General features: G+C 41.7%; 2 protein-coding genes across 4 annotated transcripts; one reads left to right on the forward strand and one right to left on the reverse strand.

Annotated features, from left to right (window-relative positions):
• Window positions 1-5,029: 5,029 nt before the first annotated feature.
• On the forward strand, window positions 5,030-12,678 carry dnajb6a (DnaJ heat shock protein family (Hsp40) member B6a). 2 transcript variants are annotated; one of them, XM_047027988.1, is made up of 10 exons: window positions 5,030-5,187; window positions 6,860-6,955; window positions 7,077-7,186; window positions 7,758-7,823; window positions 8,008-8,118; window positions 8,490-8,633; window positions 8,757-8,982; window positions 9,122-9,192; window positions 11,010-11,309; window positions 11,411-12,678. In XM_047027988.1, exons 2-10 carry the CDS (start codon window positions 6,891-6,893, stop codon window positions 11,473-11,475), a joined length of 1,158 nt encoding a protein of 385 aa, XP_046883944.1. In that variant the 5' UTR covers window positions 5,030-5,187; window positions 6,860-6,890; the 3' UTR covers window positions 11,476-12,678. The 2 variants fall into 2 exon arrangements, with proteins under 2 accessions (XP_046883944.1, XP_046883945.1); XM_047027989.1 differs by lacking the exons at window positions 11,010-11,309; window positions 11,411-12,678 and having other exon boundaries at window positions 9,122-10,291.
• Window positions 12,106-23,076, reverse strand: trpa1a (transient receptor potential cation channel, subfamily A, member 1a). Of its 2 annotated transcripts, none has more exons than XM_047027986.1 (28): window positions 22,992-23,076; window positions 22,612-22,753; window positions 22,323-22,473; window positions 21,976-22,151; window positions 19,991-20,098; window positions 19,528-19,636; window positions 19,123-19,268; window positions 18,667-18,803; window positions 18,513-18,561; window positions 18,249-18,348; window positions 18,056-18,156; window positions 17,598-17,767; window positions 17,149-17,313; window positions 16,893-17,007; window positions 16,486-16,652; window positions 15,932-16,031; window positions 15,676-15,735; window positions 15,483-15,581; window positions 15,283-15,353; window positions 14,656-14,815; window positions 14,468-14,557; window positions 14,154-14,323; window positions 13,799-13,928; window positions 13,498-13,680; window positions 13,072-13,140; window positions 12,783-12,887; window positions 12,457-12,566; window positions 12,106-12,343 (listed from the first exon to the last, which is right to left on the reverse strand). In XM_047027986.1, the coding sequence occupies exons 1-28, from the start codon at window positions 23,051-23,053 to the stop codon at window positions 12,106-12,108; spliced, it is 3,483 nt and encodes a 1,160-aa protein (XP_046883942.1). In that variant the 5' UTR covers window positions 23,054-23,076. The 2 variants fall into 2 exon arrangements, with proteins under 2 accessions (XP_046883942.1, XP_046883943.1); XM_047027987.1 differs by having other exon boundaries at window positions 22,612-22,734; window positions 22,992-23,013.
• Window positions 23,077-24,326: the final 1,250 nt, after the last annotated feature.

Below are 24,326 nucleotides of genomic sequence, written 5' to 3' on the forward strand. Positions count from 1 at the left end.
AATTTAAGGAAGTGTGACATAGGCCTATAGGTGCAGACAGCTGGATTCCAAACCTGGCCTCTGGTGTTACAGACTCCTCCAAGTGGGGAAGCCAGAACCAGGTAGCTAGTTTACTGTAGTTTACAGTAGTACTAAACAATTGGGAACTATTGAAATATTGCTTTAGAGGCCGTGATTTCTGTTCTGCTAACATTTTAGGTATTTGCAGAGTAACACGTCAAGTGAATGCCTTTTGACCGGATTTGATCAATTCTTGCAAAGAGAAACCTAATGGCTTTGTCAATCGTTCTTGCAGTGTGAGAAGTCTAGACGCTAAGACTCAGGAAAACAGTAGCTAATTAATCTGGTAATTGGATGTTACTGTACAGTGTGGTTGAATTCTATATCAATGTGGGTAAGTTGTGGGTTTGTAAAACTGCATGGAGCTACACTACAGTCCTGTCTTCGACAGTTAACTGAGTTCAGCGCCAGGAAATAGACACTTTATGAATGTAGAAATATCCCAAGGCAATGAGCTAAAACACGACCTGATTTTGAGGTAACTGTGAAGTTGACGGATCATGTTCTCCCTTGTCTTTGACACCAAAAATGGCAGGACAGAGCAAAGCGTCTCCGTTTAAGACTGCTGATCTACGGTCAGTTCTGCATCTTGAATAGGCCCCAGTGCCTTTTCAATTGATGGCCTTCATCTTAACTTGTGAACGATTTTGTAATAATTGTCTAAATATAGCCGTAGAATTCAGAGAAATTAAGCACATTGTTAGAATAAGTTTTACAATTGCAGATTGTGATGGAAATGGTCAGCCAAGATCACACTTTTTTGAGAAAAGCTGCTTAAAACATGATTATGAGCAGGAGGTATACAAAGGCCAAGAAAGAATTGCAACATACAAACAATGGCTCAGTCAAAACATTTCCATTAGTTTTGTAGGCTCCTTCTCAATCGTTATTTTTGTTTAATTTTACAGTATAGTTTTGTAACCAGTACATGCAAGCCCAAATGTAGGTCTCTGACCAGTGATGTATCCTTGGTGTAATGGTTAATAATTAGGTTGGACACACATAAAACTTGGGTGCTATGCTCAGACACACAGGTAACTTGAACTTAAAATGTAGATTTTTATTACTCAACAAACATGCACATTGTATGTGCAATGACTATGTATTAAACATTAAGTTACACTTTTACATTTACTAGAGAGACATAATTCATGTGTAATAAATCGGTTATTTGTTTTAAACCATCCAAACCCTTCTTTCATCGAGTGGGAATTTAGGGCCGTCTAAATGACCCCTTAGAAGGAACAACATGAAGGTGCATGCACTTAGCAACTGGTAAAAGAGGATTTTATGGGAAATGTGTACAGGAATTAGTGGTAAATCAGTCCACTAATGAGATTAATTTCTATTTCATAATCTTTTTCCCAGCCACCATGAACGGCTCAATGCAGAACAAATGCCGTGAACCTCATCACCTCTCAAATCAACATGGCCATCAACAATAAGCTAACCCAACTGTGTGCCTATCTGACATTTCCACAGATGATCCATTATTATGTTGTATTGTCAGAAAATTAAAACCTCTGAAAACTCAAATGGATAAATCAGTACATTTGTGATACATATAGCCAGTTGTTACAATACCTTTGAAAATGTTTATCAAAGGACCACTTGAAGACTTCAATATGTTGACCTTAGTTCCAACTGTACTATAGCTTCTGCTCATGTTTTTTCCTGACAGCTCAGCAGACAGACCATTACAGCAGTCACAGTTTATTCCATCTGACAGATACATGGCTGGGCCTATCAGGTGAGCTCATTGAATTATATAGCAGTCCGGCTGAGTCAGCTAATCACAAATGAAGGTTTGCAGTGGCTAAAGATTGTAGTCTCTAAACCAGGGAGCACCTTGATATGTGTTAATTGTTGACCTCTGTCTTATTGTCGCTTGTAATACCGTCAATATTTTCCAATAATTTGTTTCCATCCATAACCTTCCAAACCTACATCATCGTGTAGCTCCATGAAACCAGAGTTGTTGTTTTTTTACTGTATCGGAACAGAGCCACAGTGAAAGATGTTCACTGTGGTTATTGCTTCTCATTCTCACCCTTTCTGAAGAGGATCAAGAATTGGAACATCCATTTAATCAGATATATCACTGTAATGTAGACATCGTATTTCCTTTTTATGGATTGTAAAGATTCCCCACTTTGGGAGTCTCAAGGACATCTCAGACAGCAGTCTTGATCTATCACTCATCCCAAGTACCTCATAACATCTCCCATAGAAACTTTAATTTCTAGTTGCCCTCGCAATTAGCCGCGTAGAGACTGGGGAGTCCTAAACCGTCACCTTGCTAAAGGTAATCCTAATGAGCTCATAATATTAAACAGACTATGAATGGTGTGCTAATAAACCTGACATAGGGGAAATCTTTCTCCCAACTCCTCACAAAAACATGCAGTCATTCCGGACCCTAGATGTTGGTATCTGTGTAAGAATACTGTCTAGTACTAAACAGTCCTTTACATGTGTCAGTTCAGAATCTGCAGGTCTACTGCTTGTTTTGTTGCACTGTCTACCATTATATCAAGAGTGAGCCATATGTGCTTACGAATCAGCCCTGTCTGATTGGGAAAGTACAGTTGCTCCTGTATTTAATTGCAGCCTATTGATCAAGGCTTTTATGATGAGATAACATCTTACAAATGAGAAAGAAACAACCATTATGTACCACATCAAATATTTATGGTGGCAAACGTTGGAAGTGTAGAAAGAAATCAATATTTCATCACAGTCTTGCGCAGATAGAGTATATATCGGCCACTTTAATAGCAGCAAAAATATGATGGAATGTCTCGATTATTATGGTCCTGAAAGCTATTGATTACTCATTGTCTCAGGAAAGCCACAGATTTCCCATCACTTAGAGACAGAGTGGTGGATTTTGGTAGAGCGATTATAATATAGCAACTTGCCATAGCCCTGAGTTTAAACCCCATGCTACCCAAAGATTTTACTCTGACATTCCTAATTTAATATTTATAGATTGTGTCCAATTCCCTATTCTTTTAAACCTCTTACATTTAGATAGGTTGTCCTAGTCCGTATCTTATGCATTTTGAGGAATATTTGATTAATCTCCAAATGTGTTACTGTGTCATGGCAGTCAGAAAACCTGCTGCAGAAAGTTTAAATGGAATGTACTGAAAAACTTTCACTACAAGTTGGCATCTATTGCCTATTGAGTCCAGAATGCGTCATTCCTTGGCAATGCTAGCTCTCAACCCAGCTCACCCCAATGTCCATCTGCCTCCACTGCCAGACACTTGCCATGTACACAATGCAGTTTAATTAATGGCACCACTAAAAGGTCTGGTCCACTAAAGTTGGCATCTTGTTTAATATCCTAAGTGCCTCTGCACCTCTTTCAATCTCCCAAAGGTAATATATGAAGAGGGAACAATCAATACAAGCTAAAAGACTCCCTAAACCCCTTCCTCCCACCTCCCAAATAAGTTGAAGGAAATCGAGTAGTGCTAATCTAAATATTGAGAGATCCACAACTATAGTACGCTGAGTAGGCTGACTCAGAGTGATTCAGTAATGCTTTAAGACATGTGATTCATGAAATATTTTTAGCCAAAGTAGTGGGTACCACAACTTCTATCAGTTATATCTAAATGGACAATCAAATCTGCATTACGTGTTTTCTAGGGACAATGGAATATAGTGTTGAATGACCGATTTCTTTCCAAATACAAGACAAATTTACATTGTCACAATGTATAAATGTCTCTGCTCCTTCAAGCAGAGACAGAGAAAGAGCTAAAAAGTGTATGTAGGTTTGTGTGTACGTGGTGTGTGTGTGCGTGTGTGTGTGTGGGTAAGAGAGAGAGAGAAAGCAACAGACTAAGAAAGAAAGAGATGGTCCAACCCATTTTGTCTTTCCTAGCACACTGTCTGTCAGCCTCAATAGTATGTACTGGTAAGTCATCCGGATCTCACTGTGCAGCTCATTCAACTCAGTTCATTCATGTCTCTCACATAAAGACTGGAAGCTATAGTTTGAAATTAATAGCATTTACACAAGTAAGGTTTCAGGTGCGCACCTTTAAGCACCACTTGCGCATCGCTGTAACAACTTACCGTGCAGGCATTGTTGCAGTAGTCAATGCATTTTCTAAACTCTCTTCACACATCATGGATTTGTAGAATATATACTGTGGCACAGTCTATTTAACATAAATAAATATTGTATTTTTTTAATATTTCCTAAATATTTTACTATTCTATTCTATTACATGGTTAATGCAGCTCTATCATCCCCTCTCCCTCTAAGGAAGCAGATCTATTTATAGGCCTGCCAGAGAATAGAGATGGCAGAATCGATTAATCAGACGGACTCCGACTGGAGATTCTTATGAGTTGTTATTTAATGACCAGAGTCCTTGTTTGAATGAGCTAAGAAGGGAAAATGAGAACAGTTTAAGATTTTGTGGGTACCTAAAGGACATTTCTTGGTTCATATATTTTTGTAGTTTTGTAATAAGAATGTTGGGTAGTACAAATACATAGGTAGAGCAATACACACAAATCACTCTACAATAAACTGTACATATATTGTAGATTAGCCTGACTATATTATTGATTAACGTTGTGATATATCACAAGTAAAATGTCTCTACATTCCTCCCCAGTTATAAAATATTCTATTCTATTCCATTCTATTTTTTTAATACATTGAGTTGTGTAGTTTCTGTAATCACCCGTTCCGAATAAAATATAATTACTGAGCATGAGGCCTCTGTATCGTGCTCATCATTCAGATTAACATAACAATAATCAATCATGAATCGAGCCCAGGCAATTTGATACGAACTGAACTGAACTTTGATACGAAAAATACTTCTGATTCTGATTCTCTGCGCTCATTCTGCTGTAGTAATTACATTCGCAAACTTCAGAGGCATGGGGGCGCCATCCGGACTTTTGTCTACAGCGACCTAAAGCAGAGTAAGAGCGATGTAACCGGATGTTGCGTGTAATCTTGCTACAAACAACCATACAGGCTGGTGATGACCATGACCAAATAATAGTATTTTCTAGAAACAAGCGAACAAATAGCTAAGATTTCTATAGCTATACTCAACTGAAAGGAAAGGGAGAATTCTGAAGAGCCAGGTAAGTTAGTTGCTGCATTATGTTTATGGGGTGCATTCTTTTGATGATCATACATGGACTGAAGCTAGCCAATTAGCTGGACGCTTCACGAGCGCAGTTAGCTACTTTAGCTTGTTGGCGAACGAAAACATATGGTTACGACGAAGGTTTTCATTAAAAGCTCGACATCTAGCAATTACATTGTACGGAGGGATCTGATCTGTCGAGCAAACCACTAGTAATTCATAGAAAAATTTCTTGCTAGCTACCTGCCTATCTAGCGTAATTGACCATTCGCTAAGATGGGTGTCTTGCTATCCAGATCATGCGCGAGATATCGCTGCTAGAAATATATTAACGTGTTAAAGCAGAGCATTTTGGCTAGTGTCTTTACAAACTCTTGGCTCAAGTTGCTTACTCGTATTACATTCGCTACTTACATGGTTAATAAGACCAAGTCACCTGGCTAATACCATGGAATCCACGAAGCTAGCTAGGCTAAGTTGCAGCTATCGAGCTAGCTGGATAACGAATCAGTCCCAGCCCAAAATGGATACAAGAAGCTAGCCGTGCTAACGTTTTGGTATCATGTAGCTACATGCTAGTACCGGGCTGACGACGGAGACACAACGGTTTACGGTGTTCCAACTGTGCCCTAATCGATTAGCCAGTGCGAGCTAACGTTAGGCAACCTTAAGACTAGCCACTCTTTTACTGAATGAATAACCCGAAATAATAGCGTCGTTTTCTCAGTTTCACTAAAGAGATAACAACACATTATGAAGGTTAGTTAGCTAATTAGGTAATTTGCTAGCTAGTACATGCTACTGGTCAGGTTGCTGCATAATCGTGCAAGGCCTATGCAAGAGACAAATTGGTGTGGCAGAACCTGGGGAACTGGTTGTAGTTTTAAGTTGCGTGCATTGATGTGCCTCGGCCCATCAGTTACTTGTGTTTCTGCGCCACACGGCTGTGGGTTGTCTTAAGCCTTGACCTCTAACCCCACACTCCCGCTATCCAGCTGACAGTCCAATTAACTCGTTAGGGCAGCAGGCAACTGTCCTGTGGGGCAATAAATTAAGCTACTGTTGTCTTTTGCATTGTCAAGATTAGTCCTAAAGGGGCCCCAGTGCATGTAGATTAGTGATGCCAGTGTAGTAGATTGTCAAGATTAGTCCTAAAGGGGCCCCAGTGCATGTAGATTAATGATGCCGGTGTAGTAGATTACTAAAGTTTAAACTCCTGCTGATTGTTCTTTCAGTGAGTGTTATTTTTCCACCAACACCAGTTTAGAATGTGTAATGATGAACTGGTTCTAGGTTAGACCACACAAACCTTCTATGGTCTAATTGTCGATATTACCAAAAATGGATTCTCATGGAAGATTTGCAATAAACTAATGTCTGAGGAATTTCACCGTTGTGTGTGTTTGCTGAGGAATGATGGTTCAGTGTTTCCACTACCATTGTTTTGAAGGGGTGGCCTGTCCCCCCAAAACGACCTGTCCCCCCCCCCCCCCCCCCAAAGAATGACAAAATGTACATTAGGCAGTATATTCCCCAAAAACTGACACGCGAGATAAAGCAGTTTTTAAACAGGTCATTCGCATCTTGCTCGTCGCCTCAAAAGTTAAATGTATTTGTGATTATACTGCACAATAATTTAAACTGACAGTTTTTGATTTCCTTCCTAGGTTGTACGGTTTGGAAAGCACTCTCCAAATCATGGTGGAGTATTACCATATTTTAGGAGTGCAAAGAAATGCATCTCAGGAGGACATAAAGAAAGCGTGAGTTTAACCTTTGATCCTATAGAATTCATCAGTGGGCTATTGTTTTCTCAAGTGGTGTCCTTCTCACACGGAACACCAGGCACTCAACCCCACTTCCTGTCTCCGTCTTTCCATGCAGATACAGAAAATTGGCCCTGAAATGGCACCCAGATAAAAACCCAGAGAATAAGGAGGAGGCAGAGAAGAAGTTCAAAGAACTGTCTGAGGCCTATGAAGTTCTGTCAGATGGTGGGTAAAACTCCACAATGAAATTCCTACTTGTTGGTCCTTTTGCAATTGGAAAGTAGGCTTTCGGCTTTTACAATACCCATCTTTTAGCCAGACCAAGTCACAAATGGTTTTGGATCCTGTCAGTTTACTTTTTAATTCCAAGGGGCGTTATCAACTGGCGCAGACCAAAATCCCTTTGAATGCATCTGGATGTATTTGGATAGATGCAACAAAACATTGTCTTGGTTTTTAAGGAAAATGCCTTACCGGTGCTCACCTGTACCCAACCAATGATTGACCCAACCAGATTCTGGTCGGAAAAGGAAATGTGTTTGAATGGGAGGGTGGCCAAACCCATCTGCCAGAGCAATAATAACATGTGCTGGCAGATTTGTCTGGTTCCTAGATTCCCCATCCCCATGAACACACTGATGTATGCACAGAGGGTTAGTTCAGGGTCCGCTGAAGAGCAGCATCCCTTGAGCAGTTAAGGGAGGATTTACAGAATGATACCCCCTTGTGAACAGAGTATATTAAGTGATATGCAAGTGTTAGTTGTGAATTGAAGTTGTTTTTCCTCATCTTGCAGCCAACAAGAAAAGCTTGTACGACCGCCATGGAAAGGCAGGACTCAATGGGAACATTGATGGAGGCGGTATGTATGGCTTCAGTTGGAACTCATATTGATTGTCTTAAAACAATTCCTTATAGGCTATAGTGGGAGATGTAACCTTTAGACTGTGTTTCAACCAGCTTACACATTGAGGCCACCAAGAAGGTTGAATGTGTAAAGTAATCACAGCTTCGTCAATGTTCTATTTGGTTTGGTGCATCTGCAGGAGGGCATTATCACAATGGCGACCACTTTAACACAGGGTTCCAATTCCGGAACCCTGAGGATGTCTTCAGGGAGTTCTTTGGAGGGCGAGATCCGTTTGCAGATTTCTTTGGTGAGTGAGTTAACTAGGCAGTTTTCTTTGTTGGATTTCATTCCAAGGTATGTTGATGTGTTATACTAAGTTTCATTGGATGGAGTTGAGATTCCTTCAGGGAGAGCGATATGATCATTAGAATCAGGAAAAGTCGGATCACAAGAATGCAGTAGAAAGACATCCCTGATCAGGATCATGTTTGGCTGGTTAGATTACCATTCACAGCATAAACGGCTTACATTTGGATATGTACACAGACCAACCAAGGACTGTATTTAGTTGGAGACTGTATCGAGGGAGAACTGTTAAGTTAACAGCAGGTGCGGGTGGGATGAGAAACTGTGGGTTTAAATTGACCGCTGTACTGCCTCCCTTTTCCTCCATGGCAGGCAGGGACCCGTTTGGTGATGAGTTTTTCGGTGGAGGTCGGAGGCACCATAGGGGGGTGAGCCGGAGCCGGACTGGGGGGCCCTTCTTTGGAGGGTTTGGTGGGTTTCCTCCATTCGGTGCCGGCTTTGCCCCCTTCGACCCAGGTGAGACACACCAAACCAGCGGATGCTCAGAAAAATAGTTGTGTAAATGTGTATTTGTTTATTTTTTACGTCTTCGTCTCCTCTGTTTTGCTCGTCCCGTCTCACTCTCTGTCTCCACGACAGGCTTCACACCGTTTGGACACCTGGGTCACATGGGCTCCATGGGTCATATGAGTCACATGGGTCACCTGGGAGGTGGTAGCGGCGGTGGCGGCGGCGGCTTCACCTCTTTCTCCTCCAGCTCGTTTGGGGGTGGGGGCGGAGGAGGAGGCGTCAGTAGTATGGGAAACTTCCGCTCCGTGTCCACCTCAACCAAGTTCATCAATGGCAGGAAGATCACCACTAAGAGGTATACCCATCTGCTGTCTGTTTATGCTCTGTGTTTGGCCAAAAGTGTTGCTTTAACAGAGAGGTTGTTGACAAACATAACTACTTAATTTGTATTAATACAAATAGTTACAACTCTTTCTTTAATTTCTTTCTTTTAGAATCGTGGAGAATGGACAGGAGCGAGTGGAAGTGGAGGAAGATGGACAGTTAAGATCTTTAACCATCAATGGTAAGGAACAGCTTCTGCGACTGGATAACAAGTAATACCCCCTGGAACTTTACCTGGCTGCAGCACAAACAAACTTGAGCTTAGAAAAACAATACTAAATTGACATTGTTTGGATGTATGTTAGTTTTTTTAAATTCTCAACCCCCCCCCCCCCCCCCCCCCCCCCCCCCCCCCCCAGTTCTGCGTGTCTTGGTAGGTTAAGGTGTCTATTTAGATGACACTTTCTATGCATTTTTTTTTATTTTTATGTATTTATTAGAGCTGTCAGTGATTGGCTCAGGGTGGTGTTCTGCTTGCATTGGGGACCATGGTATTCTTTAGGACCACAGAGGGCACTGTAGTATGCAGGATCGAAAGGTCAACCAGCTAATTTTCCAAAATGTATCTTTTGAAATAGACATATATTTGTGTTTCTGAGTTCATGATCCATTTTGTATAGAATTAGGACAATAAGATACACTTCCATTAAATCATATTCAGGTTACCACTCCTAATTTACCCAGGAAAAAAATGTTCTCAGAATTAGCTGGCTGATTTATTAGTCTTGCCTAATGAAGCGACCCTCAACATTTTGATTTTCAGCACTGTCTTTCTGTATGCTCTATCACAGTCTGTCTCTGGAGCGCTCTCTATTTGTCGCCCTATCTTTATTCCAATTGGCGCTTAGCCTTTGATCATGTTCTGGACATGGGACACATTGTACATTTGGATTAAAGCATGACTGCTTTTTTCGTCTGGATATTGAATAGTGTTGAACTGGAAAAAAAAAAAAAAGCATAACCCTTTGCTTTCCAAACCTTGTTTACTACTTTACTGCTTGTCTCTCTAACCTCCTGTTGGTGACATTTCCTTTTTTGTACATGCTGGTAGACTGTGTTGATGATGTTGTTTCATTTGTTCTAATGCAAGTGTTTTTCTTTTCTTTTAAGAAGCATGTATGCCAATAAATGTTGTTGAGTCTTAATGTTATTATTGCATAACCATGCACAAATTAAGGAGTCGTCGTTATATAAATGATATATACATAGAATTTTGTGCACTTTGTAAAACAATTTGAAATCAATAAATATGGAATTTCCTCCTTTTTTGGGGATGTCGAGATCTTGGGTGGCTTGTGCTGTTTTTTCTCTGGGAAGAAGCAACTTTACTCTTGAGAGCTATACACAATTTGCCTCCGAAGGAGTAGAATTGCTTGATGTGGCTTTAAATCATTTATCAACCCCTTTTCCCTAGATCTGAGAGGTCGAAACTATAATAAATATATTAGAAACTTGCCATAATCCAGCATGTCAGAAACAAAAACAAAAAAAGTAGTTCTTTGGAGTCTGATAGAGTTGCTTTGGGATTCAGGGATGCTTTTGCTAACATATTCTTCAGTGTGATTGCATGCCAGCTTGGTACTAACTTGCATATGTGGATCCTTACGTTTTAAATGGATGACTTTGCACTCGATCACACTCCACAGTGAGTAGCACCAGTATTGAGAATTTAAGTAATGTAGTGACCTACTAAACCACATATAAGAAATCTGTTTCCCTATTTGTTGGTAGCCTAAAGGAACTAGTGTTAAGACTTTGGAACAGGTTGCAAGCTCATCACTTTTTTGACTGAAGCCTTTTTCAGCGAGGCACTACAATTGGTCTACAACACACCTCTATTTCCATGGCTGTCAATTAATTGGATCGATGAATGGATGTGACCCTAACATTAAGCATATATCTTATGCCTATGAATGTGGGTCTTTTAGACCTGGGTCACTGTATCTCTATGTTTTAGTAACCCCATGCCCCCTCCCACCTCCTTCTCCCCTTCCCCAGGCCAGCCCAGCAACCCGCCTGCTTTAATGGGAGACGGGGATGGGCTACCCCCACACACATCCCGCCCCCTCCCTCATGTCCAACATGCAAAGACTTCCCACCACACACCTAATCAGGTCAGAGAGGAGACTCAAGGCTCAAACACGTCCTACCACACCTCCAGTAAGGACAGAGAGGAGGGGCGGAGTTCAAACACGTCCTACCACACCCCCAACCAAGACAGATTGGAGGGGCAGAGCACAGGGACTTCATCCTGTACAAACAATCAGGACAGAGATGACAGGCGGAGCTCAGCGTCAGGTTGGAGAAAAATGTCACAGCTGGATCATCTTTTTTGTCATATCTCAGTGATGAGTATCGCGTGAACGTTTTGAAAACTCCTTTCTTGTCTGTGTCTCCAGGAACTCCTGACCATAAGAGGAAGAGACCCATGTCTACTGAAGATGCGAAGAAGAGAAGAACATGAAATACGGCTTAGCACACACGCACGCATACAAACACCTCAAACACACACTTTTACTGCTTAAACAAGACAACATGATTTAATAGAGGGGCAATTGCATTTACGTATGCATACATTCAATTAATTCTGTAATCTCGACTGCCTATCTACAGCAATTATAACCCTACACAGGGAATTTGACCAAATTATTTTGCATTCACATTGTAACATTACGATGCTTTAAGTGGAAAAAGTACTAGGTTTTTGTCTACTGTAATGCGTTAGGCTGCTTAGCTGCACATATGTATGGGTGGTAGGTACTAGCTTCATACCAAGGTCACAGATTATCGGATCTGTGGCTGTTAAGGCTGATCCTGCTATATTCACTGACACCTATATAGTTGTGATCGTCTCACCAACCCTCATGAAACTGAACGACTGACTTTTCCAACACCTTTGGTGAGAACTATACTTTGACCAGAACACATGCAGTATGTACTTTTGATATCATCTGACCCCTAGTCTGGTGGACCCATACGGACTGCTGCACACACTTTTTTTATTTTACTTAAAGTCACTTCATGGGAAGAGAAGCGACATGTGAATTAGCCAGATCAGTCTGGTCCATCCAGACCTCAAGCCCCGCCTGTATGTCTAACTCCCTCCCCCACATAGAGGTGACTCTCTGGCGGCTATGGCCTGTAGCACTGGGTCCCAACGGCTTGAGCTGCTGGAAAGTTGCAGCCCTAGCCTGTTCCTGGCCCGGTTACGGTAACCCTGGAACAGCTGAGGTCCGTCGTGCTCCTCGGCCTCTGAGCTGATCTCCATTTTCTGGATGATGAGCTTCAGTAGGTGATGCTGCTTTTCCATCACGCTCGAGATCTCCTTCAGCCTGTAGGAGGTATGATGACGGATATTGTGAAACGCGGGACCGTCATGGTTACAGCATTATTGTATTCCAGAAACATCACTCGGCAAGCTGAGGTTCTGGGTTGTTGAGGCTACCTGTACTTCTGTTTGTTTATTTCCTCTTCCAGTGGCAGGGCTTGATTGGTGCCAGGCTTGAAACGAGTATGTACGGTTCCTCTAGAATTCCTGAAACAAAAGATCCTTTTCTGGAAAGAAAAGACAAAACAGCTAGAAGGAGTTTTGAAAAGTAATCTAAGGCAAGGGATGACAGTCTTGAGTGTTTTAACTATATTTGTTGTAATAAATAGTTTGACATTTTCTATTTTTTCTTTTTGCTACTGGTTCAAATGTATTGTGTGTTCAACCGGGACCCTGTGTTTACAGCAAGACTGGATACTGTAGTTCTATATGCACACACACACCTTTCCGTGGCAGGCTTTGTTGGGGTACTCGATGATGGAATCCTGGTCAACTCTCTTCATGAACCAGTAGGGCAGCTTCTCTTCCAGACTGGTATGGAGATCAATCTGTCGGGGCACAGGAAAAGAGGACAAGTAAAAAATGAGTTCCTTAACGGGAGATCATTTATTAGATAGTTAGTGATTCCATGAACTTATTAGTTGGAACAGATTGTTATATTTACTGTAGGGGTTACTTGATTAAACTTTGAATGTAGCACAATTAAAAACATTTTGGACGTTTCAGACACACCTGCATTCCAATCTGTTCAAGCACAGCATTGTTCTGGACCGCTGCAATGTCTCCAACAGCCAAACCGATCTAGGTTACAATAATGGTTAGAAGTCTAGGTGAAAAAAATGAACACAAAAAGAATCCTGTGCTGTATTGAATGTTTGTATTTCAGACTGTTGAACGGTGTCTCAGAAAAGATCGAATTTGCCAACTCCACAAAATAGCCAAACATCCCACTACTAACCAAAGCCAAACATCCCACTACTAACCAAAGCCAAACATCCCACTACTAACCAAAGCCAAACATCCCACTACTAACCAAAGCCAAACAGCATCCACTCCGAGGCTGATCCTTGCGACTTTCCAGTCCAAGACAGCACTACTTTACTACACATGCACTTTTACACACAAATGTGTTACTGTTATGTCTAGTGATAAACTGACCAGCAGGTTCATCAGCAGGATGGGCACAAGCAGGACAAACCAGATGAAGATGGCGAAGGTGAGGGAGGGGAAGGGCAGACGACCCGCCAGGTACGGCTTCAGAATGTTCTCCTGGTAGTTAATCTCTCCAACCATCATGACAAATGTTTGCATCACCGACAACTGTAACTTTTTGACCGGATTCTGAGGATGGTAAACAAGTGAATTCATCAATTGTATTCCACTGGAAGTGGTTCACTAGAAAGAGATGTGTTATTTGCCATGTTGATTCAGGGTCCAAATCATTCTGAATTTAAAGTACCTGATCAATCATCAAGGCATAAAATGAGAGTGCAAAGGCCAGCATCAGACAGGAGAAGAGCAAAATGATACTGAGGAGGGTCCTGGAGATCTCTCGAAACATCACGACGTAGATACCAAAGCGCTCAAACCTGGACAGAACAGACAAGAAATGATTTACTCAAGCCAACAAAATACCTAAACCAGTCATAGAATACACTGTACATTCCACATTCAAAGTTGTTTAGCAGGGATTCAACACTTGCAACCTTGATAAACGTGAATGCAGAAACTTGGAAAGAGTACTATCAGGACAGTATTTCACATTGACAAAACGTGGTCAAATATATTTGAGCCAGCAGGTGGAGTGTGTGTACCGTTGCAGGTAGAAAAGGAAGTTCAACCAGGAAATCAGAACAGCGAGGGCTCCTGCTTGCCAGTGCCAGGTGTCCTTCTGATCCAGTAGCAGAGGAACCACAAACAGCAGGGAGGTCAAAGCAGCCAGCCAGTCCAGCAGGTTAGTTGCATCATGGAAGTACCTGGAACGCTGTTGAGATGGCAGCAACAACAGTCCCCAGAAAAACCGCAACTATAATGTTAGACGATTGTTCAATTGTTTGTAGAGGTGGGTTTGCGGACATGCACCGTATATGGAAGTTAGTGAGTTAGTTTGAGAATGCAGTTTTTTTACCTGTTGAAATATCTGCACAATCTCCTTACCAACTGCATACAGGTTCATGGCCAGAACCGAAAACATGCAGATTGTGATGAGGTAACATTGCTGCAAAGAAGTATTAAAACAATGTTTGGTGAAATTCAAATCTCAAATGCATGTGTAATAAGTACATCGAAAGTATCCAAAAGACAGGAACTCTTTACTTTGTCAAAGGAGTTGGTGACCATACTGAGGGAGGTGTTGTTCCTGCTTGTCATGGGGGTGACGACGGGCCTGAGGTTGATGATGAGGTGGGTTAGCGGCAGCAGGCCCAGAGAGTACACCCCCAGGTTCAGAAGGTGGATCTTCACCCCATAAGCCTTCCTGGGGAAGGGGGGAGAGGACACTATGGATGTCCAGGGATTCTAGAATATGTTCAGTTTGTCTTTCATAATCTTTATCATACTGTTAGGGACATTTTTTTTGATCGTTGTGCCTGCTGTGAGAGGGGGCGATGATGCTCGAGGGCAATGAGCAATAAATGGGAAAACCTGGAAGAGGATTCATATTGAAAATAGGGAGTCAGATGGCTGAGCGGTTAGGGAATCAGGCTCCTAATCAGAAAGGTGCTGGTTCAATTCACAGCTGTGACAAAATGATGTTGTGTCCTTGGGCAAGGCACTTCACCCTACTTGCCTCTGGGGAATGTCCCTGTACTTACTGTAAGTCAGTCTGGATAAGAGCGTCTGCTACATGACTAAATGTAAATAAAACCCCTATTCACCATACAATAAGCTGTACCTTATAAAAATGCTGGTTATAAGTGCAGGTTTCTGACCCCTGTCACTCACCATTTCATCTCTAAATACTTCTTGCAGACAGGATGGGTCAACAGCTCCACACGATTACACTTGACCATGTGCTACGTTGACAATCACACACAACAACAATTATAAATGCAACACAAAGAAACACATTTAACCTAAACAGATATCTTGAATATCATTACAAAATTCTCTAAACCTCAAAGCAATGGGATAGGAGGGCTTACATTCAAGGCAGCAAGAGGTTCGAATGTGTAATGTTGGTCTTTTCTTGCCAACTTCATGACATGGATTGGAGCTTGAAGCCATCTAAAGTCGTATTCAATCTGTTTATTGAAATATTTTGCTGTCAACATGGACATCTTAAGAAGTGCTATATGAAAACATGAATTTGAAATAAGTCATTTAAGACAGACTTACAAAGTAGTTGACGCTGTTTACATCATCTTCAGACTCCTTTATACAGGTGTCTAAAACAGTCTGCAGGGAATCAGGCACAGCAGTTGCACTTGTCATACTCCCAACACAAGTTAAATGATTGGAAAGCATTCATTTTAAACTCACAAAGTCAATGAAATACAATATTGTAATATTGTAACGATAGTCATTTCATTATTATTATTTTCCAGAACAGCAAAGCTGTATGAATGACTTGCTAGGATCCTGTTACACAGACCTTAAAACACTCTGGCAGGAACTCGATGATATCCATGACAACACATCTTTTGTTTGGGTCCTCAGAAGTAACATTGTGCACCATCAGAGATTCTGCACCTCTGCCAATGGAAAACAAAATTACAATCATCATATTTTGAGTTGTCCTTGACGCCTACTGTCTGGATTTAATCCCAGGGTCAACTTTAGGCAGGTTATTTCCTGACCAAATGTGGATCTTGCCTGGCTGACACTACAAATAGATAGCTACAATTCATCAGGCGGGCCGAAATACCATTGTTTCCACATTACACTTCAGTCAAGGCACAATATTTCTCCAATGGAACAATTACACATTTCTCAAAAGAGACAATCAGCACATTCTGTGCTTCTATGCTCAAGGTCACACTCCCTGCTGGCTGGTTGCACAGTAACCAGCCAGAAAGTGACCGTAATAAAGCCAGGAAACCTAACACAGACATGCCTACAGGCATGCAAGGTATGAGAGAGCCAACAGAAGCAGGCGGAGGCTGGGAATATGGCAGACTGGTGGTGTCACCAGGACGGTGGACCAACCTGGCACTCTTGATGACACTGTCCATGGTCTCCTTCCTCCCGCTGAAGACGGCCTCGTGCAGGAAGCTGTTGTCTGTCTTGTTGAGGGTGATTTTGGCTCCTCGTTCCAGGAGCAACATCACGGCTGCAGTGTGGCCCTCCCTGGATGTCAGGTGGAGGGCTGTGTTCTGGACCACACAGGGATGGGGTTTTTAGGGTGAAGAAGATACAACCATTAACTCGTCTTTGGGGATTTTTGGTTGATTTGAATCTTGAGTCCTATTGCAACTAATGATGCCATAATAGAGTTTGCGTATGTGACGAGTGTATTATTCAAATGTATACGTTCTATCAATTCAAGCTTTGACTGTGCAGAAGCCTTTTGCTTTGTGAGATAGTCCTGAGCAGAGGTAGGAGAGAGACCAGACCCCTTCATCATCAGTCTTGTCCAGCAGTTTGCTGTTAGATGTCAGAAGAGTGCTCATGGTCTGGGTGTAGCCCTCGACTGCCGCGTAGTGCAGACATGTCCAGCCCTTGTAGTCGCTACAACGCAGGAAAACACACATGCACGCACACACAATTGTCAGCAGTAACATTCATACCTAATCAGTGACAATGTATTGGTGATTGAAGTTGACTTCCGACGGGGACTGCTGTAGAGAAGTGCTTCACAGTGTGCCGTACCTTTGAAAGAGTGACCCCCTCCTCAGCAGCAGTTCCACCACTCTGACATGGCCGCTCCGGGATGCCATGTGCAGGGGAGTCATCCCCTTCTCATCCCCCTCGTTAAGCAGTCGGGTGTCGGCCATGTTGTCCAGAAGTCTGTGGCATGTGTTAATCCTTCCATACCTGACGGAGAGAAAGAGAGAAACCTTTTGATTCAAATCCAATCGACTCTAATATATCGAAATATTTTATTTTATTGAACTGAACGCTCTGAAGGATTGGTGTACATGACTGGGGGGACAGGAGGGACAGGGGGGTGGCCTGACTTCTAATCTAGACATTTTGTAATAGTCACCCTCACAAATCCCAGTCACGGTGTGTCTCACCGACATCCTAAACCAAACCTCCACGCCTGGTCTGAAGGGGTCTGCGACCACATTTATCTTCCTATTCATACAGTCACTCACTCGGCAGCAAAGTGCAGGGCAGACTTCTTCTGTTTGGACTTGTGTTCCAGTGAGACGTTGAGGTTCAGAATGTTGTTGACCGAGTCGGGGATGCCCAGCCTGCAGGCGTAGTGCAGGGGGGTGCACCCCTCGTGGTCCTCTGCTCCCAGCAGCTCCCTCACACTGCTCAGCTGGGACAGGAAACACGGGAGCACAACATAACCATTTTAGCTCCAGACCATAGGTCCCCTATCTAATGAAATGTATGAAGTCTGAAAAGTGTATTGCCTGTGTTTAAATTGTGTTGGAGAAAAATGTGTTTGTCACCCTAATGTGATATTTGAATGCTAGATGGCAGTGTTGTGCATTTAGTCTTGGGATTTGATAATGACGCCACATTTTCTGACAAAACTAACCTGAAGCCATGGACCTGCTGGTCAGTGACAAGTCTTTTTCACAGGTACAAAATACACAATTACCTGAAGAACCCCAGAAGACAGGTTTTTAAGACCTTTGGGCTGCAAGATGGCAAGATGAAGAAAACTACAGCCAGTTTTGTCTTTTATTTTCAGATTGGCCCCTAGACAGAAGAACGTTTAAACAAGGATTATTAGAAATAGGATTGCATGAGATGTGGTTGGCAATTGTAGGTGTATGTTTTAGGAGTCAAACCATGGGTTAGGAGCAGGTTCACAGTTTTCCAGGCCCCACAGGTTGTTGCTAGGAGCAGTGGTGTGTGACCCTTACAGTCAATGAAGTTAATGTCTGCCCCCTGTTACAGTCAAACCAAGAGTAAAAGATCATTTATTTATGTCTTTGTATGTTACAATTTTGGTCTATTGTAATGACAAAGAACTACTATAAATTTGTAAAACTTTGACAGGTTATTAGTCAGAGCTATTCATGTGTCTTGAAACCCTTGAACATTATGCTTACCTTAGATATCAGGTATTCAGCTAATTCAAAGTGGTCAAATATTGTTGCCCTTCAGTTCGAATAAGACAAAACAAAAATGTTAGAATCCAAGTCATTGTCGCTTAATAATTGTCTTATATTTTATAAGTTTTTCTTCAGTAGAAACAGATTGTACTTGTGTAGAGGTGTTTGGGAGGCTCCGTCAGTGATGTTGATGACATCACAGACCCTGTCATAGGAAGACAGCATGAGCTTGACGGCCTCCATGGCCCCTTGGTTACAGGCAAAATGAAGCGCCGTGGACTTGTCACACTAGGAGAGGAAAACACGCACTCACACACTTATGATGAATATGGATGTGAGGAAAATCTGCAATGATTTAGATGTGACTGTGAGTGGTTGACCATAGATGAAACCAGATCTGATAATGCACTGATAATGGATCTAATTGAGCATGTGGCATTATCACTCAAAAGGCCACCGTGAGGCCTCCCATATGAATACATTACATCATTCTATTCTTAATTATGTATTTCCTTATTAAAGCATTGCCATCCAGTTGACTCATCTGGCTTTTTTTCTGTTGAACCCAGGACTATGGAGGACAGTTAAACTGATATGAGAAATCTACCTGTTGCTGGTCTATGCGAGCTCCATGGTCGATACACATCTTAATGACCTCCAGGTTTCCTCCACGGACAGCCAGGTGGAGTGGGCTGCAGTAGAACTTGTCCACATAATTAATGTGGGAGTCTATGGAATGGCCGGTTGCATCACCTTATAGAGAGAAAATTGAAAGACATTTTTTTTTATTTGGCCATCTTTGCACCAGATGCATACTACAAATTGGACCAATAGTCCTAAGAGTGGCGGATAATGGTCTTGTCGAATCTCGTCGAAGTATTTGAGATTGGAAATATTTAATCTATTTCTGCTTATCACTTAATAATGTTTTAGGACCAAACCATCATGTACAATGTAGTTCTATGAGTAATAAAACATATTAAAGTCTACATTAAATGGATAATTGACCTACCCTCTTGGAGAATCACCTGCATTGATTGCTTGGCCCCAGCAAAGGCAGCAGCGTGAATGGGATAATGGCCCAGCTTGTTTTGTTGACACAGCTTGGCTCCATGTTTAAACTGCAAAGCAACAGGTATAGGATCAAGCCTGCATAACAAAAGATCTGAAGGGAGATGGAGTAATCGTGTAATTAAACAGGCTTTTTGACAGCCAGCAATCAGAGCAGCGCTCCGATTTAATATGGTTTCACCAACAGTCCTATCAGTTTAATAACTGATAGCTTTGAATATCTGTAAATCGTCCATCGTGGAGTCAATATGGACTTTTTATATCCTTCTTTGTAAACATGCTGTATCTATCACAGTGTGTGTTGGTGGGTGTGTGTGTGTGTGTGTGTGTGTGTGTGTGTGTGTGTGTGTGTGTGAGAGAGCCAGGACAGTGTGTGTCTGAGTGTTTGTGAGTGATGTCCTCACCAGTATCTGCAGGGCTTTGTGGTTGTTTACCGAGCAGGCCAACATGAGAGGCGTGTTCCCCAGATCTCCCTCCAGGTTGGCGTCAGTGCCGCTGTGGGACAGTAACAACTGTACATAGACACACATACGCACGCACACACACACGTACGCACACACACACATTTAGTCAGTTATGCTTTAGAACTGTCAACTATGACAGCCAACTGATACTGCTATTATGTAAACACAAATTCTGAATACAACTTTTGATTTTGAGTCAGAGTCAGAGACTGTGAAAACACATACAGTGCCCTCCAAAAGTATTGGAACAGTGAGGCGAATTCCTTTATTTTTGCTGTAGACTGAAAACATTTGGGCTTGACATCAAATAATGAACGTGAGACCAGAGATCAACGTTTCAGCTTTTATTTCCAGGTATTTACATCAGGATCTGATGCACAACTAAGAAAATATCACATTTTGTTTGAATCCACCCATTTGTCATGTGATCAAAAGTATTGGAACAGATATACTTAAAACATATTTAAGTGAATAAGACTTAATATTTAGTTGCAAATCCTTTGCTTTCAATAACTGCAGCAAGTCTGTGACCCATTGACGTCACCAAACTTTTGCATTCTTCCTTTTTGATGCTTTCCCAGGCTTTCACTGCAGCCTCTTTCAGTTGTTGTTTGTTTTGTGGGGTTCCTCCCTTCAGTCTCCTCTTAAGCAGGTAAAATGCATGCTCTATAGGGTTTAAGTCTGGAGATTGACTTGGCCAGTCTAATACCTTCCATTTCTTGCCCCTGATGAACTCCTTTGTTGTTTTGGCAGTGTGTTTTGGGTCGTTATCTTGCTGCATGATGAAGGCTCTGCCAATCAGTTTGGTTGCATCTTTCCTTAAATTGGCAGACAAAATGTTTCTGTAGACTTCCGAGTTCATTTTGCTGCTGCCATCATGTGTTACATCCTCAATGAAGATTAATGAGCCCGTCCCAGAAGAAGCCATGCAAGCCCAAGCCATGACATTACCTCCACCGTGTTTCACAGATGAGCTTGTGTGTTTGGGATCATGAGCAGTTCCTTTCTTTCTCCAAACTTTAGCCTTTCCATCACTTTGGTAAAAGTTAATCTTTGTCTCATCAGTCCATAAAACTTTGTCCCAGAATTTTTGAGGTTCATCTCTGTACTTTTTGGCAAATTCCAGCCTGGCCTTCCTATTCTTCTTGCTAATGAGTGGTTTGCATCTTCTGGTGTAGCCCTTGTACTTTTGTTCATGAAGTCTTCTGCGAACAGTAGATAGTGATACCTTCACTCCTGCCATCTGGAGGTTGTTGCTGATCTCACTAACAGTTGTTTTAGGGTCTTTCTTTACAGCTCTCACAATGTTTCTGTCATCAACTGCTGATGTTTTCCTTGGTCTACCTGTTCGACGTCTGTTACTTAGTACACCAGTAGTTTTCTTCTTCTTCAGGACATTCCAAATGGTTGTACTGGCTATGGCCAATGTTTCTGCAATGGCTCTGATTGATTTTCCATCTTCTCTAAGACTCACAATTGCTTGTTTTTCACCCAAAGACAGCGCTCTGGTTTTCATGTTGTTTTCACCTCTGAATACAGTCTGCATAGACAAAACCTATCTTACCCAATCTGAACCTGAGTGTAGACATTCAGTGGTATTTATTGATTGAATAATGTATGTAATAGGACACACCTGGGCAACAAAACACACCTGTCAGTCACATGTTCCAATACTTTTGCTCACGTGACAAATGGGTGGGTTCGAACAAAAAGGTGATATTTTCTAATTTGTGCATCAGATCCTGATGTAAATACCTGGAAATAAAAGCTGAAACGTTGATCTCTGGTTTCACATTCATCGTTTGATGTCAAGCCCAAATGTTTTCAGTCTACAGCAAAAATAAAGGAATTGGCCTCACTGTTCCAATACTTTTGGAGGGCACTGTATAGAATGTGTTGTACTATATAAGTTCCAGATGCCTAACATGGACCAGGGTGTTGTATGTTTGGTTGACCGCCAAGTGCAGAGGGGACATCAGGCCTTGGTTGAGGAGGTTGGGGTCTGCTCCCTTCTCAAGAAGACACAGCAGGCTCTCCTTCTGATTCCTCTGCACCGCCCAGTGGAGCGGGGTGTTCCCCTCATCATCGCGGCAGTTGAGCTCTGCACACATGCGATTGCCACAGGCACATATGGGCACGCAGAACCACAGAGCCATACATTAGAACGTGCTTTAGAACGTAAATTAGAACGTACATTAGGGCATTAATTCCACTGAATGTAAAACAGTCGATAAAGAAGAAGAGAGGAGGTATTGTGAAGAATGCATTTGACCTTGTGTTCCTGCTATCTGCACTATGACTTGTATGGTGCCCACATGCCCTTCTGCGGAGGCATGGTGCAGTGGGCTGGCCCCAGTCTGGTCTCTGATGCCCAGGTGTTCAGGGTATTTCTCCAGAACAGCAGTGTTACCCTGACGAGCCCACTGACGTGGGGTGGAGGGATGTTTTAGAAATCAAACGGTATAAATAGCTATTTCATTGAAAAGCTAAATCTAAACTGAAATAATTTTTTTGTCACTTTAATTTTGAGTGTCAGTGAAAATATTAATATTTTTACTTACGTAGAATATTTTGGCAGACATTTCGTGTCCGAAATCCCCACAAATCACACTGTGGTAGATCTTGTTTTCCATCGCACTGGTCTTTGAACAGCTTATTGTGCTCTCCAGCTCATGGCTACATTTCTGTGTATACTTTAATAAACTACAGGAATACAATTGTAGCTCTGACAAATACTCATTGATTCCTATTGTAGCATCTGAACACCTCTAAAAACTAGTGCAGAACTATCTTGATTATATAAACTTACAAAACACAAATACAGTAAACCACATCTAACTACAGAGTGTAGTTTAGTGTGGCAGTTTGAATAGGAAAACCGACTCAATGTGAATACAAAATATATCATACCATAAAGTTATCAATCTCTGACACAGCTTACCTCTTAGTTGACTGGTAGTGATGTGAGCGTTTTTGAGAGTCAGTTCCTACCAGAGTGGGCATTTATATAGACTGATCCATCTGGCAGATCAAATGACAATGGTTACTCTGGTGAACTTTGATCAGACACTGGAGAGAGCCCCAGGACGCCAACCCAAATGCTTTAATGGATTCCATAATGCACCTAATTGTACAAAAATCCCTCTTCTGAACTCACATTAGCTGTGTCTTTGTTCTGCTAAGAGCTAATGAGGAAAAACAACACATTGTCACTTTGCACAAGCTCGTATAGCCTATAACTGAATTTTACAAAGTGAATTTGGGATTGGAATTTATTTACAAAATGCTCTGTCCCCCAATTTGTAAATGTCTGGTACTTGAACGTATAGCATTATCTAGTAAAACACTCCAATTGCGAAGAAGCAAACAGGACAAAACTGACAATGTGACATTTAGGTAGGCCTATGTTAGTCTACATTTCTCACGTTGGCAGATAGACAACGGCTGCTATTTCACCCTTGCACATGAAATGTACACTCATATACCATACTCAACAGTAGCAGGTTGGTGAAACAGCTGGTTCCTTCTTCTTCTACCACCGAGGTTTAATGCACTTGGGTGATGACAACAATGCTGTCTGTGGAGCTGGAGTAATGATCTATTGATACGGACAACAACATTTTCATTATCAAGGAGAAACCTTCCTTAGTGAGGCAAATCCATGTCAATATTTATTGAGTTGAACCTTACAGCCTTGAGGCAGTACTGAAGTAAATATTGTTCCTCATCATCAAGTAGGTAGGTTTACGGTAGTCTGCCTGTACTTAACATGTACTTTTTAATCTTTGATTGGCAATATAGTTGGTGTTTCAATAAACCAAATGTCATGTCATGCACGGTCATGAAATATCTCTTGTGATTGGATGAAATATTGATATAGGCTATCTGATTGCCTGGTTGTTGTCCCATTGCCATTTCATGGAAAAAATAAGGTATTATTACAGTTTCAATGGAAAATCTGATACTGCCACAGCATCAAATTTCTTAGCTCGGAAATACTTATGCTGATCTAGTACAATATGAGGTATATGCTTGCTAAGATGTATTCATCAAGACATCTCTAAGACACTTTTAATCATCAATAAATCATTCTTCTTTTACAATAACTGCATGGAAATAGTCTTGACAATATTTGATCAATATGATTTATTGTACTTAATAAAATATTTGTATGTAACATATATGTCAGATGGCAGAGCTTTAGGGAGTCGGGCTATTAATCAGAAGGTTGTTGGTTTGATTCCCGGCCATGCCAAATTACGTTGCGTCCTTGTGC

The sequence above is a fragment of the Hypomesus transpacificus genome, chromosome 10, assembly GCF_021917145.1.
Source record: "Hypomesus transpacificus isolate Combined female chromosome 10, fHypTra1, whole genome shotgun sequence".
NCBI classification, from domain to species: domain Eukaryota; kingdom Metazoa; phylum Chordata; class Actinopteri; order Osmeriformes; family Osmeridae; genus Hypomesus; species Hypomesus transpacificus.